We start from the raw sequence: 18883 nt of genomic DNA on the forward strand, positions 1-18883 counted from the left end.
CAGGATGCATGTTCAAAAAAAGACCTGAGAAGACCCTAAGTTTTTGCCTCCAGCTAAACTCTAGGCTTAATACAAACAGGAAATGAAAGCTAAGGCAGAGCTACAAATAAATACTGAATAATTGCCCCAGCACAGAACTAATCTGAAAGAATGGGAGAGTTTATTTGGATCCTAGCATTCAAGGAATTCTTTGTAAAAATACTAGCTGAACACAAGCTAAAGGAATAGAAACTTCAGAGACCATATATGACAGAGAATACTGACTTTTCAAAATACATCCAAAAAGTCAACCAAACAACCATAAAAACAGCGATAGCCTACAGCATATAACAAAAATATGCTCTGAAGAGTTGAAAAAATCATGTATCAAGTGTTCCAGGGGCACCTGGGTGGCCCAGTTGGTTAACCATCAGGTGTCCTGATCTCGCAGGCTGTGGCTCAAGTCCCTGGAGCCTGCTTTGGATTCTGTGTCTCCCTCTCTCTTTGCCCTCCCCCACTCATGCTCTGTCTCTCTCTCTCTCAAAAATAAAAAAAAGGTGTTCCACATTATCAAAATCAAAATGTATAGTTTTTAATACAAAATTTAAATCATGAAAAGAATCAAGATACTACGGTCCACTCACAGAAGAGATTAACAGAAACTGCCCCTGAGGAAGCACAGACAAGACACTTATTAGACAGACTTTAAATCAATTGTCTTAAATATACTCACAGAACTAAAGGAAACTCTGGACAAAGAGCTAAAGGAAACCAAGAGAACAATGTGTGTGTGTGTGTGTGTGTGTGTGTGTGTGTGTGTGTGTGTGTTTGTGTGTGGAGAGAGAGAGAGAGAGAGAGAATACCATTTAAGAGAAAGAATTTTTTTAATCCACAGACATTCTAAAGCTGAAATGCACCACAATGGAAATTAAAACTTTCTAGAGGTTTCAAATAGAAGATATGAGGAGACAAAGGAAAGAATCAGTGAACTGGAATTTAGGTTAACTGAAATGATATAGACTGGGGAACACAAAGAAGAAAATAGAAAGACCAATAACACCTAAGAGACATGTGGAATTCCATTAAGCATATCACTCTATGAGCAAAGGGAGTCCAAAAGGGAGAGGAACGAAAGGACAGAAAGAATACTTGAAGAAATAATGGCCAAATATCTGCCAAATTTGACAAAATACATGCACTTATATGCTCGAGAAGCTTAAAGTCTCCAAAAAGGACAAACACAGAGAGATCCAGGCTGAGACATATTATAATCAAATTGCCAAAGGAAAGGACAAATATACAATCTTGAAAGCAGCAAGAGAGAAACAAATTGCATACAGGGGATCTTCAATGTGTTTAACAGCAGATTTTTGGTCAAAAACTATGTTGCCAGATGGGAATTAAACAGCATTATGAAGGTGCTGAAAGAAAAAGCTGTCAACCCAAAATTCTATATCCTGCAAAACCATCCTTCAAAATTGTGTGAGAGAAACTAAAACCTCCCAAGATTAACAAAATCTGAGAGGTCACAACAAGTATATTTGGCATCCAGGAAATGTTAAAGGGATTCCTTTAGGATGAAGTAAGAGGGCAGTAGTAACTTGAGGTCAGGTTAAAAAATAACTCCAGTAAAGGTAACTACATAGTTAAATATAAAAGTGAAAATTGTTGTATATTAGGTTTGGAATGTCTCTCTATATTTCTTATATGATTTAAAAGACAAAAGCATGAAGAAATAACTAAAAATCTATGTTAAAGGGTGCAGAATGTATAAAATATGTAATCTGCAAAAACCAATATGAGGGAAAGTGAAGCCATATAAAAATACAGTTTATGTAAACTATTGATGTTGAGTTGTCATCAATTCAAAATAATTTTTATAAATTTAATATATTTATAGTCATACCAAAGGTAACCATAAGAAAATCTAAAAAAATAAAATAAAATTCAAAAGAGTAAAGCAAATATCAATCAAAGACAAAAGAAGGCAGTATTGGAGGACCTAAGAAACACAAAAGGTAAAATACATAGACAAAATAAATGGTAAAATTTAAGAAGTAATTCCTTTGTTGCAATTACTTTAAATGTAAATGAATTAAACTCTCTAAACAAAAGGCAGAGAACAGCAGAATTGAATTAAAAAAAATTGTTATGCTTAATTTAGATCCAAAGACAAAAATAGGTTGAGGGTGAATGGATGGATTAAGATATTCCATAGAGACAGTAAATGAAAGAGAGCAGAAGTGGCTCTACTATTATCACAAAAAATAAACTATGTCAAAAATTGTTGTGGCAAATAAAGACATCACATATTGAAAACTGTTATACCCAAAAGTTATAACAAGAATAATGATACCAGAGCCAAATAACAGAATCACAAATTATGTGAATCAAATGTCAACAGAAATGAAGAAATAGGTCTTCAAAGGTGATTAGAGATCTCAATAGCCCACTTTCAAGAATGTATACAAAGTTTAGACTGAAGATTAATAACAAAAGATAGGACTTGAACAACACTATTAATAGACATTTTAAATATATACATTGTGTGTGTGTTATAAAAATCTTATATATATATATATATATAAACATATATACATTATTTTCAATACATTATTTTAAAGTACATGGAATATTCTCCAAGACAAGTCATATTTTAGACCATAAAACAAGTCTCAATAAATTTAAAAATATTGAAATCATTCAAAGTGTCTTCTCTGAATTCAGTAGAATGAAACTAGAAATCAATAGCAGAAAGAAAACTGGAAAATTCACCTATATAAGGAAATTAAACAACATACTCTTAAGAAGAAATATTTCAAGGAAGAAATCACAAGGGAAATTAGGAAATACTTTGGAACAAATGAAAATGAGAATGCAATATACCAATACTTAATGGGATGCAGTGAAAACATTTCTCAAAAGGATATTTATAGCCAGAAACATCTCCATTAAAAAAGAAAGAAGTTAAATCAGTGACCTAACTTTACACAAAAAGAAGTGGGGGGGGGGGGCGGTAGAAAGAGCAAAACAATAGAGAGAATCAACAAAATAAAAAGTTGTTCCTTTAAAAAGATGAACAAAACTGACATACATGTGTCTGACAAAGAAAAAAATAACATGCAAACAATGTCAGATATGAAACTGGGAGCATTCCCTTCCAATTTTACAAAATTGAAAAGGATTGTGAGAGAATACAATGAATGATTGATTGCATACCAACAAATCAGATAACCTGATAAAATGAGTACATTTCTAGAAACACACAAACTACCAGACTGACTCAAAAGGAAATAGAAACTCTGTATAGATTTAAAACAAGACGTTGAATCAGTAATGAAAAACTTCCCGATAAAAAAAAATATACAGGAGCAGATGACTTTCCTTGTGAATTCTACAAAACATTTAAAAAATTAACATCAATGCTTCTCGAACTTTTCTAAAAACCCTAAGAGGAGGGAATACTTACTGATTTCCTCTGTAAAGTTAGAATTATCCTGATCCAAATCCAGAAAGACAACATAAGAAAGGACAATATATCAATATTCCTTATAAACATAGATGCAAAAATGTTCAATGCAATTCCAGCAGGGGATGACAGAATTTTTTTCAATTAACAAATAAAATGTTTTAGCATATCAAAGGATTATGTATCATTAATGAGACAGATTTACCCCAGGAATATAAGGGTAACTCAACAAAACAAGATCAACCATGTAACAACACATAATAGGGGGGAAAAAAAGGAGAAACACAATGATCTGAATCGATGTTAAAATGCATTTGACAAAATCCATCACTCTTTGTTTATGAAAACATTAAAAAAAAAAAAAACACCTAGGAACAGCAGGAAACTTCCTCAACATGAAATAGGTCATCTATGAAAAACCCAGAGCTAAGACAATAGTCAATGATGAAAGGCTGAAAGCTTTAGCCCTATGATCAGAAATGAGAAAAGGATGTTCATTTTTCATTGCTGTTATTCAACATTATACTAGAATCCAGCCAGAATAATTAGACAAGGTAAAGAAATAAAATGGAGTGAATTTAGAAAGGAAAAAAAAAAAAGAAACCATATTCGCAGAAAAGCCCAAAGAATCTTTAATAACCTACCAGAGCTAAAAAGTTAATTCAGCACAGTTAAAGGGTACACAATCAACACTCAACAATTAGTTGTATTTATATACACCAGGACTGAGCAATCCAAAAAAGAAGAAAGAAAGAAAGAAAGAAAGAAAGAAAGAAAGAAAGAAAGAAAGAAAGAAAGAAAGAAAGAAAAAGGATATTAAACAATCAATTCTATTTACTCTAACATCCAAAACAATAAAATACTTGAGAATAAATTTTACCAAAGAGTTAAAGGTTTGTACATTTAAAACTACAAGGTATTGCTGAAAGAAATCAAAGACATAAATAGAAGGACAATTTGTGTTTGTCACTTGGAAAACTAATATTTCTAAGATAGCAGTATTACCCAAAGTGATTCACATATTCAACACAATCACTATCAAAACCTATTGATAGTGAGAGAAATGTTTAATTTTGCAGAAATGGAAAAGTCAGTCTTTAAATTCATATAGAATTGTAAGGAGTTTTGAATAGCCAAACAATTAAAAAAAATAGTTGGACCGTTCATACTCTCATTTGAAAACTTACTCCAAAGCTACAGTAACCATAACAGTGTGATGTGGGCACAAGGATAGACACATTGAACAATAAATTAAAATTGCACATCCTTAAGTAAATTCATATTATCTATAATCAATGATGATCAACAAGGGTTAAAAAAACATATGGTGGAGATAAAAGAATTTCTTCAACAAATGGTGTGAAGAGAAATTTAAGTTATGTAAAAAATGAAGTTGAATTCCCTACTTCATACCATATGCCAAAATTAACTCAAAACCAATCATTGATCTAAAGAGATAATCTAAAAATCATAACTCTCTTAAAAAATAACAGTAACTCCTTATGACTTGGATTATGCAATGGATTCTTGGATATGATACTAAAAAGCATGAGAAACAACCAAATATACTGACTCCATCAAAATTAAGAACTTTGAATCTCTAAAACATTATGTTAAGTCAAAAAGTCAGACACAAAACATCATATATTTTTTGGTCACACTTACATGAAATGTTCACAATAGGTAAATCTGTAGAGACCAAGAGCAAATTGCTGACTGCCAGAAGATAGAAGATGAAAATGGGGAGTAACTGCTTACCGGGCATAAGGTTTCCTTTTGTGGTGATACAAATATTTTCCAATTTTATAGAAGTAATGGTTGTACACATTGTGAATGTAGTAAATGCCATTCACAGTAAATAGATCGTTCACCTTATCTTTTTTAAAGTTTGTTTATTTATTTATTTTGAGAGAGAGTGAGCAGGGATGGCATAGAGACAGAGAGGAAGAGAGAGATTCCCAAACAGGCTCCGTGCTGTCAGCGCAGGGCCTAACTCGGGGCTTGATCCCACAAACTGTGAGATCATGACCTGAGCCAAAATCAAGTCAGACACCAACTGAGCCACCCAGGTGACCTGGATTGTTCACTTTATTAAAATTGATAGTTTCAAATGTGAATTTCATTTTTTTTTTCCAGCAGGCTCCATGCCCAACGTGGGGCTTGAACTCATAACCCTGAGATCAAGAGTCACATGCTCTACTGCCTGAGTCAACCAGGCGCTCCGAGAATTGCACTGTAGTAAAATAAAAATTGTTCTCAACATCAGGCTTTGAGTCAAAGAATAAAGATAATGAATGTGATTGGGAGAGACAAGATAATTGGAGCAAGAAGAATTCCTAAATGTTGAATTATAATCTATGCAAAAAAGTATTCTGGGTGGCTCAGTCAGTTGGGTGTCCGACTTCAGCTCAGGTCACGATCTCACAGTCCAAGAGTTTGAGCCCCATGTCGGGATCTGTGCTGACAGCTCAGAGACTGGAGCCTGCTTCAGATTCTGTGTCTCCCTCTCTCTCTGCCCCTCTCCACTCAGGCTCTGTCTCTCTCTCAATAATAAATAAACATAAAAAGAATTAAAAAAGAAAGTATTCTTACCGGCCTTGTTCTCCTAATGTTACATAATTACAGATAATGTCCCAGGAAAAGCAAGGTGAGCTGTGAATCTAGGATTACAGACCTTCTATGCCATATTCAAAGTACAAATTGTAATAATGCAGAGATTTAAGGAAGTGTCTTCCATATGAATAAAGATGTTTCCCAAGTCTCACTTTAATGATTCCAGTTTTTCTAGAGTTTATTCAAATGGACTCTACACTTAGAACAATCTTAGAACAAGAGAAATATTGGTGAAAACAGGCCAAAGCAATGAATATTCACTGAAATTGTTTCAACTAAATTTTCACTTTTATGAACAAAGGCATAAATTGGGATATTATTTAGTTTAAAAGGCTATTTAATTAAGGTTTTTATTTGTCTGTTTTTTTCATTTGTTTTCACAGAGTCTCCTCTCACACCTAATGAAAGAATTCTAGGATGGGAGATCTTAAGTTACAGTTCAAACACAGAGAACTGGATGATAAAGTCCCTGGCAAATAACTGCAGATTAAAATACCCGCCCCTACAAATACAGGGGGCAAATGTATGGTGAACGCTGTCTTCTTTTTTCCCCCAGGGGTATAAGCAGTTGAATGCAACTCCCTCCTTTAAAGAAACTTTGCTTCTGAGGGATCAGGCTGCCTTGTTCCCCCCATTTTTAGAGGCCAGGCTATCATATTTCTAAAACTTATATTTCATAGAAAAAATATAACAAAATATTTAAAGTTGTACAGTGACATATAAATAATTGTTATACGATGTGGTTTAGAAAAGGAAGTGGGCACTTATATTTTATCATGGATATTGAGGTTCCAATAAAATATAATAGCTGAAAAAAGAATTTATACAGAATTGACATGCATAATTTTCTTTTTCTTTTTAAAGGAATCTGTCAGGGTTTTTTTAATGTTTTTATTTTTGAGAGACAGAGAGAGATACAAAGTGTAAGTGGAGCAGGGGCAAAGATAGAGGGACACACAGAATCTGAAACAGGCTCCAGGCTCTGAGCTATCAGCACAGAGCCTAATGCAGGGCTCAAACTCATGAACTGCAAGATCATGACCTGAGCTGAAGATGGACGTTTAACCGACTAAGGACCCAGGTGCTCCTGACATGCATAATTTTCAAATGCTCACTTCTGCACTCCCTTCCCATTTACCCCTTGTCTACCCCAGCTTATTCCTTCTCTGCCATGCACTCCCTTTAAGGCAGGTACAGAATCAATTCACTTATTTAAAAAAATCAGGGGTGGAATAAAGCAGAACTCATTTTTCTCTTTCTTTTCTGACATGTTTCTTGCCTATACTTGCCATGGGTGCAATAATATATCTTAACCTATATTCAAAGGTTGAGACACCAGCTAGAGCCGAAAAGCCCTGGCATAAGTGATCCAGCTTTTCCATGTTCCAGTCCTATGAGAGATAATTTACTGTAACCTGTAAGACTCAACTGAATAATGTAGAAGAGGCATAAATTAATCGTATCTATTTCACATTAGTAGTGTGAGGATAAATAAAATAGTACATGCAAAGCACTTAGCGCAATATCTGGCTTGTAACAAGCAGATAATAAATGTAGCTTGTTAAAGCAGATTCTCTTCTGACTGATAAAATTGAACACATCATAATGTAAACTAAATCCATTATTTATCTGATTAGACAATACAAAAAGATGAGGCTAAGAAGTCAAATTTGACTTAAAAATAGAAATGTAACTGTAAAGCAAAGACAAAAAAGTATAACTACTCTTACTTTATTAATGACAGAGAAAATTATTTTTCATTCAACATCAGAGATAAATCTGTTAGAAAAGGAACAATAACCCATGTAATCCAGGGGGAAACTGCTGGAATCTGCCATTGTTTTCTCTCTGGCAGCCTGATTATGTCTGGGTAACACCATATTCAAATGGGTTCATCTGTGCTGTTCTTGGAAAAGCAAGCAGAGACAATTTAGCTTATGACTATCAATACAACATATCTCCTTTTTTTTTAATTCAACAAAATAAAATAAACAATTTGCATCTTGGTTGATGTTGATGTTTACAAATGAGTAATGCAAATCTTAAAATCTGTAAAACATTATTTCCCTCTCATAAAAGCATAATGGGATAGTTTAATTGTTGCTTTGACATTTTAAAACACAGGTCAGATGCTTAAATGACACCTTTTAAATTGCAGCTGCCAAGAGATTGCTTGCAACATAATATGACATGACATTTTAACTAACTATAACCAGGAGCGATTATTTTGGTAGAACATAATAGTAATGAGAATAAATTCATTTTGAGTTTTTGCATAACAATAACTAATCAGCTGTCACCATTCCAATAAAATACTTAATTTTATTAAATGTTTTCTAGAAAATTATTTTTTTAATAATTAGGAACAGATTAATCTTTTTTAAGCCTCCTTTCAAAGGGTCAGATAGTTCTTTTTCTAAAACAAACAAACAAACAAACAAAAGAAAAAAAGAAAAAAGAAAAAACCTGCAGTTTTTTCTGCAGGAAAAGACAACAGGAAGAAAGAATTCTTTACCTCAAAGTCTTACCGCCCTATCAAGGCCAGGGCATGAACTTGGCAGTCTGAATTGAAGGTCAATGTAATCACATGCTCTGCTATACTTTCTCCACAAACTAGGCACCTAAGTCAAATTCTCCTGGCCTTAGCTGTATTACCTAGAAAACTGCACTTTCTCTAAGTTGGTGTATGATGAGGCATAAAGGATAGGATTACGTACTCTTTGGGGAAAAATATAGGAAAGTTGGCATTTCTTCAAAGACAAGTATGCATCCTTAAAGGTTTGCTTCTATATTTTGTTTTGTTTTTCTGGATAACTTTGTCTAAATTTCTCTGGCTCCCTCCACGTCCTAAATCTTGGTTATAGTGAACTCTTTGAGACTAACTTCATGGATCAAATCCTTACCTGACATAAAGATTTACCTAACTATTAACATCACAGTGGCCGTTTGAACATGGGTAAATTCTTTCCCAACAGGGCATCTGAGCCTGGTGTAAAATCCTTACTATTAGAGATACTTCTAGAAGTGAAAATAAAAGCATGTTTATAGGGTCCTAGAGGATCCCTATTAAATTCTTGTTTAACAGAGATCAAGCAGAATTCTGATGGCTTATGCATGAATGCCGATAGTTTATATGTGAATGCTTGTTTTCTTTTTTGCTCTGACAGACCTGCAAAGACCAGACGAGAATGCTCACCTAAAGAGGGTACTAAAGGAATGGGAAATTGCCTAATGAGCTACAGCTAATGATGAAGACACGATTTCAGTGCCTTACAATGTTGTCTTTAGTCAGCCATGACGATAAATTAAGCCGATGACCCTGTTTTGACACTGACTGATTGCAGACACCAAGCAAAGGGCAACAGGCCACTTTAGCTGAAAAATTGGTAGATTATACACAGTCAACACAGGTGGCTATCTCAATATGGCAACCAAATTGAAAGCTTAAAGAATATTCTCCAGTAAACACATTTTAACTCATAAAATGTGTCTCTCCTCTCAAAACTGGTCACAATGGGTAACTACATTCTGCAAGAAATGTTTCTGGATTATGATCATTCTCATTCTACATATTCAATATAAATATGAGACTGCAAAATGCATGCATGGCTACATAAGACTGTTTTCCACAACTCTAAGCATGAATGTACACTCATATATTTGCACAGTATAAGTATTGATCTTACAGTTACATATTCTGAAAATAAACATGGGTGCTCTTTTAATTCAATACAAACAAAAAAATATGTAGGCTTGATCAATGCATCTAAATAAGTCTGCCCTTTAATCAGAAAAAATGAAGTGAATAATTTGTTCCTTTCAAAAATAGTTACTTATTAAAGAAATACTTGAATGGTTAACCCACTCTTCAAATATAATTAGGACTTCTCTTCACCAGGCAGGGAAGTTGCTGACAAGCTTGGAAATTAAGACACCTGTGTCAAATTACTTCTGTAATAAAATTTGCAATCAAACCAAAATTACAATGAACATGTGTTTCTCTGGTTATAGGCTTGCATTCCTTAGCACTTACCTCCAAAATGGGATGCTATTTTGAGCAAAACAGTTTCTAAATCATTTCTTAGACTAGATAACTTTTTGTATGCTTTCTTCCCTCTCCAATCCCCACCCAAAAAAGACATTAAATATTTTTTCAAAGTAGAAGAGGCTTAGTGTGAGTTCACCAGATTTAATCTGTTCCTACATTTGTCACCAAACAGACCACCATTATTTCTGTTGCTGTTACTGCTGTTATTTGATTAGATCATAGATATATGAGCTATAATAAACCTCAAAAGATCACTTGATAGTCTGGTGAACCAAAAATACCCTCTTCTTCAACCAAGCACCTGATGTCAAATGAGATAAGTGATTTGCTCCAGATTCTATAGCTATAAAGGCATATGGATTTCTGAACCCCCACTCTTACTGGAAGGATTGTTCTAGAGTCAGCCCTTAGTTCTCGAGGTCTAGTATTTTGCTGAATGATTTATGGATCAATAGTTTCCCCTCATGACATAGATTCCCCTTCCTGGTTAAAAGTTTCCATCTGGTTGTGTAGTTTTCCCTAGTAATCTGGCCTTGGAGACTATTGGTGGACAAAGGGAACAACAGAAGGGGGTGTTGTATATTATGTTTCTAGTTCGGTGTTTTCCTTTGTGGATCTATTCTAGTACAGCAGAGGGGTCTCAAACCTGACAGTCAGAAGAGGAAAGACATGGTGTAATTAGAGCACTAGATTCTAACCACAGACATGCACAGGCACACACACGTGTGGCATCAAAGTCTACACTAGTGGTCTCAATGCACATTCTAGTCCTCAGAACCAGAGATTAAACAAATGCAGGGTTTTTTTTTTTTTTTCCTGTCTCATGAGGAAAGCAAAAGCACTTCAAGGCTTTGGACTCATATCTTAGGCCACAAACTATTAGTCCTCCAGCCTTCTATTTCACTATGTTCGGTTTGAACCCACCATGAAGGTCATGTAACTAGGCTGGTATTTACTTGTTCATAACTCAAATAAATTCCTAACCACTCTGACTACACCCATCTACTTCTTCAGTTTCTAGGATTTCCCAGGTCTCTGGTGGCTCTGAGTTTGCAAACAGAGAGTGCATAACACAGTTTAACTATCCCTTGCAGCAAAACTTTTTCCACTCCAGCATCCTGACTCCTGTTTTGTATCATTATATTCTTGACAAAAATAACCGTAAAACCCAAAGACATATGAACATGTGATTAATCTTATATGAAATTAAGTCTTTGGGTTGAGGATTTGTGGTTGTTTGTGTGTGTAGTTAGGAAAAAGGGGGGTTGAAGGTGATGGATAGAAAGCAGGAGAGAGCAAGGCCAGCTACCCACAACACCCAGAATGTAGTAAGAACTCCATAATTAATTAGTGATGAGTGAATGAATGAATGAATGAAAACACAGACTACTGAAAGACTGACTCCGATTAAATATTTAGTCCCTTTCCACCTGCCATAATTTAAACTTGAAATCACAGAAGATCCATATTCCAGAGAGACTTTTATTTTTTCTTAGACATTTCCCTCATGTAATATAGTGTTTGGCATCATGTCTGGTGGTCAATAAGTACGGAATAATAGCAATAATAAGAGGAATAGCAACGCTGGTGCTAGATACTATTCTAAACACTTGAATTATATTATCTCATCTCTCCCTCATAATAACATTGTAAAGTTGGCACTATATGTTGTGCCCATAATACAGAAGAATGAAATGGCAGACAAGGTTCAATAACTGGCTAACTTCACAAAACTAGGAGCCAGAACTCAAACGAAGGTGTGCCTTGCTCAGAGCCCTTGTTTTAATAGAGAATAAGTGCATGACAAAGTGATGCCAGCCATACTGTTTTTATACTGAACAACACGGAAAAGGTTGTGTAGAGGAAGTTTAATTTTGTCAGTGGCCAACCCAATAAGGTCTTGCTTATACCAAACATTCAAAGACCTCCAAGTATCACTATAGCCTCAGGGAGAAACAAGAAAATCTGAGAAAAGAAATCACTGGAAAAGCATACTATAATCAGATGGAAGGAAGTTCAAGAGAAACACACAGGCATGAGGGCACCAATTTCTCCATCTGGTTAAGAGTCCCCAGTAGAAGACAGTACACTCAACTCATTCATTTTTTAGTAATTGCATTAAAATTCTGACGTTTAAGACAAACATGATGTCGGACATAAGCTTATTTTCATTTAACAAAGATTCTTGGCATTCTGCAACAACTTAGAGCCATTACATTGCTCAATTACACTGGATTGCAGATGTATAAATGAGGCAGATAAGACAGGGTTTCTGAAGAGAATTTTGGATAAGCCAGCTCTTATCAAGGAGTTTCTTTCTCTTTTTCTCTCTCTTTCCCTCCCTTCCCCTCTTCCTCTCTCTCTCTCTCTCAGTTCCTTCCTTCTTCCTTTCTCTTTCTTTCTTTTTGCTTTCTTCCCCCTGCCCCGATTCCCTTAGTTTCTTTTTCAGTCTCTTCATATGCTAAATAATAATTACAAACTATTTTTCTGAATTTATATTTCAAAGCCAATATTTTTACCAGGATGATAGATTTCACAAAGTACCATACTGGAATAATTGATATTGTCATTTGTATAATTAGACACCATAATTAGTTGACTAAATAACTCTGAAAGAGAGCTGTTATTGTTAATCACATTTTTTACATGGGAAATAAGTCCAACATGTTTAAGGACTAAGTAACAAAACTGGGGCAAGAAATGAAGTGTAAATACATAATATTCAACAACAGGCTGTAACTTCATTATATCAGTTGATTTTTGGACTAGCTCAATCCTACCTACCCCAGAAAATGACTATTTTTTATAATGCTGAGCAATATATGGGTGTCCAGTCTTTGAGGAAGCTAGACAGGCAGGTTGTAATAGCATACCAAATGGATTTGTTCCTAGAAGATATTTTGGGGAGTTTTAAAAGTCAGCAGCCTTTCACTGTCTTCCAATATCAGCACCTACTAAAGAACAGTAAAACTTCTGGGTACTGAAATAATCCCCAAAGAGGAATTAAGCCTTCTGATAATTTATATATTAGTGTTAAATTCTTTAATGCAAAGGACACAATTTAAAGATCACTGCAAGGGCAATTTGGCAATGTTCTTTAGACAAGGGGAAACTGGGAATATAAAATTACAAGGAAAGAAAGGAACAGAAGAAAGAAGCACTTAGGGGCTTAGCTCATTCTCTTTTCATCAAACCCTCATTGTCTCTCAAATCCTCCTTCACCGCCATCATTATAGTCGAGCTATCACCTATATATGGGAACTTCCAGACTCCACCCCCTCATCTTCAACCCACAATAGAAGTCAAATGTCCCCTGCATTTATCAACTGACAAACATAAGTCTCTAAGTAGTAATGGAGACCAAAATTCTCCTTGGCATTCTCAACGTATATATTTTACATTTCAGTTTCCCCAAAATATCTTGCTTGGTATTTGAACCACAGAATTACAGTGCCATTTGCAAAATGTCTGGTTATGCATTTTTTTATTCAAACTGGTGCTAATGTGTCTTAAGATACCACATATGGCTACCCTCTTAAGGCATTTGAATGTGAAATTATCATCCACAATACCATCATAAGAGAGGAATAAAGACAGATTACCTGGGGTTAAGAGGATGACTGACATAGTGATGAGTGAGCATACAACTAAAATCACCAGCAGGGCAATAGCAATTCCCTTCCAGTTTCTCTGTGGAGGGCTGTTACTTCCCAGTTCCTACCGAGATAGAAAAAATAAAAAAAAGTTTCATAATTATACATGCTCCAAAAGAAATGTATTCATAAAGGAATAATTCACTGCATGGCACAATCACAGTTTGAAAGCTGATTAGGATCCTTTTCCTCTTCAGTAGCTCCTTTAATTATTCAAAGGTGAATATATTATAAATGGCTATCTTTTTTGCGGGGGGGGGAGGGGGGTAGTGGTGGTAATCTTATTTCTCTAAGAGATAAACCAACAGAGCTTTAGGCCTGCTGTCCAAAATGTAGATGGAGTTAAAATGCATTGACTATAAACACTAGGACAATGGCCAAAGTACTCTGCAAAATAATTATGGAAATAAAGTACACCCACTTACATTTTTTTCTTACTACAATGGAACCTATGACAAAGATTTAGATACAAGTATTTCCCAAGCACTGTGGACTACTTTTCTCACTGGATAGTGGGGTGGAAAGATTAGAGATGGGAAAATCATTCAAAATGCCCCATGCTGCAGAGCAGGGCACATCTGTCAACACAACAGGTCTTTTTTAAACGGCTCCCCCACCACTCATAAAAATCAACAGGATGTAGTAACTAAATTAAATGAGTGCTTCTATATCAGTGGTTGATAGCATCCTCTCCCTAGGCAGCATGCCTAATATTGGCAAGGAGGAAGATGGATGGGGAAGGATAAACTTGAGCATCTCTCACAATACATCAAGTAAAGCTTTTCATTTTTCAGATGATCTGTGTTCTACCCTGTTGACTAGAATTGTGTGAGCATAACTCCCCAAAGCAAAGCAAACCCCACCCTGGCTTGAAGCGAATGCCAGATTTTCTTTGCAGTGAAGTTTATGAAACCTTGAGTCTCTCATTTCTTTCTTCCTACCCCATCTCCCAGCTTCTCTTCCTCCTTCCCAACAAAGACTTCTTTATTCAAAACTAGCTAAGTTTTTTATTTTGTAAGACAAATGAAGCAAAATGTAAAGGTACCCAGTTCACCAGGTGTGCACAGATCACTCAACAAGCCTCAGAGTAGCTCTGCTTTAAACAAAGATAAATAGGATAGCAAACATTTAGTAAATTATAAATGGGTTCCTATGACTCACAGATTAAAACATTGAGCACATTTTCATATAGTGATATTGGCTTCCAATTCTGCCATAAATACTTTGGATGTAAAGAACTAAACCCTAAATAAATGTAAGAAGAGAACGTGCATGAAAGGTATTTTGTTCTAGTTTTTCCCCTTCTCAGATCAACTGCTGTGTCTTTCAGTCTGATGAACCAAATCCAGCAGAGATCAATTCTTTTTATTTATTTTTTTTATTTCAGAGACAGAGAGAGAGAGAGAGAGAGAGAGAGAATATGAACGAGGGGGGGAGGGGCAGTGAAAGAGGGCGATGGAGAATCTAAAGCAGGCTCCACAGTGTCAGCTCAAAGCCTGATGTGGGGCTCTAACCCATGAACCCTGAGATTATGACCTGAACCAACTGAGGCACTCAACCAGGCACCCCCATTCTATTCTTTTTTTAATGACTCACTCTATACCTCTTTTCTATGCTTATTAATGCTTGTTATCCAACACCCCTATTTCTCTTGAGTTTTGGTTAGAATCTCCATTCATATTTATTTGAACTGCACATGTCCACTTATACACAGATTTTTTTAGTTTAGTACTTACTGTAAATGTGTTTTCTCTCCCTTATGATTTTCTTAACATTTTATTTTTTCAAGTTTACTTTATTGTAAGAAATGCGTTTATATACATATATACACACACCCACACATACAGTTATATAATACATAAAACAAAGTATGTATCAATTGCCTGTTTATGTTATTGGTAAGGCTTCCAGTCAACAGTAGGCTATAAGTAGTTATGTTTTGGGGAATCGAAAGTTATTCATGGGTTTGTGACTATGCTGGGGCCAATGTCCCTAACCCTCACATTATTCAAGGGTCAAATGTATTAGCAATTATAACTGACATCTCACTCCAGTAAAGGAATCGAGAGTAAATTATAATTTTAAATCTACTGATTCTGATCTTGGTTCCTCCTCACTGGATAGGCAGCCACCTCACCAGACTCTAAGCCTAGAGTGGGTCATGGTCCAGTAAGGCCAAAGACAAGACCCAGAGACAGCAACTGAGATGTAGTTTGATTGGGGAAACTTCCTTACAGGGAGTCCATGAGTGGCCAATGGGACAAGCATCTGCTGCTGGGATCTAAGTGCAGCAAGTGTGCACATCACAGCAACCTGCCTGAGCAACTACCTGCAACCTCCTTCCTCCTTGCATGGTGAGAGTTCTAAGGATATCAGGGCCTGCCATCAGGACACTCTGTTACAAAGGAGATGCTGCAGGTTGGCTATCCCCAGAGCCCCTGTCTTTGAACACTGAACAACATGTTCTTCTATACCTCCTGCTTGATGGGCATATAGAGGGAAGATAGGATTTCTACATTCTCAAGACAGTGGTTAACAGGAGCATTCATGGGATGCTTTCACAAACTAGTTATCCAGTGGGTACCATACTCTTAAACACAAGGCGTATTATTAAAGAAATGACTTCAGAGTGTGCTTTTCAGTTTTTGAATAGGATGTAACCATATAATGTCTACCAAAAGTGGTCTAACAGTAATAGCCTAGATATCTTACTATAGGTTTGGTATTATACTGAATATTTTATGTTCATAATCTCTCACAATCCTCAGAAAAATCAGGTGTGATTACTATTATTTTGACAGATTTGCAGATGAGAAAAATGGAACTTGGAGAGATTAATTAAAAACCCACTTACAATTAATAAGTGGGGGATCTCAGGGTCCAGTCCATAAGCTCTGGCTCTTAATCACTTAAATATGATGTTCTAAAGATAAATATGTCAAGGATAAATGCATGAAGCAATAAATAAATCAATGAGTCAAGGAATGATGTGGACCCCGACATAGTAACAGTTGTACTTTATCACCTTTTATTTGAGAAAATTCACAATTAAAGAAAAGCTGTGTGATGCCTTTCCAATAAATTTATATTTTCCCTAGTCATGGCGGACTGGGAAAATATACCATTTTTAAAATGGTGAAACACATTTGAGTGAAAAAAAAAAAAAGAAAAAATTTTTTTCCTGTTCATAAAGTGATTCACATAAGAATGTGTGGCTACTTTTAAGATGACTCATCAATACCCAAGGCATCTCCTAGTCTGTTTTGGAACTGCAGACTTAATGAGCTCCTAATAAAATCCTCCCCTTTCCATCTCTTACCAAGGCAATATTTATAAAACATGGTTTTACTTCTGTCCCTTTATTACACAAAGTCCTTTAGTGACCCAGTACTAGCTAAATAATCAAAATGCAAATGAGACAATTCAGCCTAACACTTGTCTCTTGCCAAGCTCCAGTCTCCTCATCCAGCTTGATCCCTTTTGAGAAGGAACACAGCCCCATACTGCTCTGGTAACCATTTGGCACAGATGCCTCCGATGCCTCAGCCTTCACCTCACCTTCCATCCTGATTCTTTCCCATCTAATCCCTTTTGCATGCCTCCACTTGCAGGCACTGCCCATCATTCAACATCCAGCTCTAATGTCTCTTCTCTTCCGAATTTCACCTACTTATGCAAGCCACATATGATTTCCCTTCCTCTGGAAAAAAAAATGCCTAAAATACATTGTACTAATAGGCTGGATCCACCCCTACCACTTAACAGCTGTGAGAATGCAAAGATGTACTTTTCTGAGCCTCAGATTTTTTTTTGGGGGGGGTTTATCTGAACAAATGCAGTAATAATGTAATTATTTTTAAATGTAAGGATTAAAATCAATTCTTCAAACAAAACTCTTACTCGCAATAAAATTCACATGAAATGAACTGCTTGGAATGTTCCTCCTCAACACACTTAACTTAGATCACTCTGTCTCTACATTCAAGTCTCATCTCTGATGCTCCTTCCTGACCACTCTCTCTCAAGTAACATTTCATATCCTTTCTATCGGCTCCCTCCCCTTTTCTTTTTCTCCATAGCATTATCATTTTAGGTATATCACAAGTCATATTTAGTCATGTATCTATAGTAATATATTAAGCTATTTAAGAATATATATTAAGGTGTTTAAATGTTCCTTCTATCCTTCTCACCCCTCCAGAATAGAAACATCATGGTGTCATTAATATAGTACATTTGCTGTATCCCCAGGATTGGGAAAAGTGTTTGACACATACTAGGCATGCCATAGATAATTCTAAAACAAATGAATGAATGATAGCAGCTATGATAAAGATAATGATGACAGTAGTGGTAGTGGTTCTCATGATAATGCTTAAAGCCATATGTAAAAAGCCATCATATCCCTGTCAAAGTCACTATCTGCTTAAAGTAAGAATGACATCTTAGACAACTTCGGATTTCTCAAACCGCTTAACAATCTCTGGTTCTCTTAATAGGTGCTTAGAAAATAATTGCCCAATTAATTAAGTGGTATAAATGGAAACCCAAAGGGGGATAGAGATACAGTGCCATTAGTTAAATACACATTAAGAGCGAACTTTTAAAATGTAGCTACTTGCTAAAGATTAATTTCTCTGCAGTTATTTTTAGCCTCATTTATCTGATGCTAGCTTTCCAAAATGCAGTTGCCAACATTCAAGTTAACTTCTTCAACAAACTTCATAATTTCCATTGCTATGGAAAGTGGTCCTAACTGGCTTTGCTTTTCAAGGACTTTCTACAAGCCAATACCCGAAACCAATTAAGTTCACTTGCTAGGCCCACAGAACAGGTATGGTGCTTTGCAGCAACCTGAGAAAACATCTTAAGGAGTTGGCAATGAGGTCATCTAGATGCTGTGGAGGCAGAACTGAGTCCATGCTGGAAATCATATTCACAGAATAGGTCTGAGGTACCTTCAAAGATACAAAGACAAGTATGTAATAATCCATACAAGAGCTGCTTTTGTAAATTAGTTCTCTAGTAGACGGATGCATCAGTTGAAACATTTGTGTCCAATTCCAGATAATATTCAGTGCTGAGACTATCAAGAGACAAGTCAGTACTAGAAAGGAAATG

At 35.6% G+C, this 18883-nt stretch overlaps 1 protein-coding gene across 1 annotated transcript in view; it reads right to left on the bottom strand.

The window, feature by feature from the left end:
• DPP10 (dipeptidyl peptidase like 10) overlaps nt 1-18883 on the bottom strand; it is a 646469-nt gene that overhangs the window by 487722 nt on the left and 139864 nt on the right. The window contains exon 2 of the mRNA XM_042994282.1: nt 13712-13826. Within this exon, the coding sequence (XP_042850216.1) occupies nt 13712-13826 (115 nt within the window). The remainder of the gene's footprint in view (nt 1-13711; nt 13827-18883) is intronic.

This window comes from Panthera tigris, chromosome C1 (assembly GCF_018350195.1).
Source record: "Panthera tigris isolate Pti1 chromosome C1, P.tigris_Pti1_mat1.1, whole genome shotgun sequence".
NCBI classification, from domain to species: Eukaryota; Metazoa; Chordata; class Mammalia; order Carnivora; family Felidae; genus Panthera; species Panthera tigris.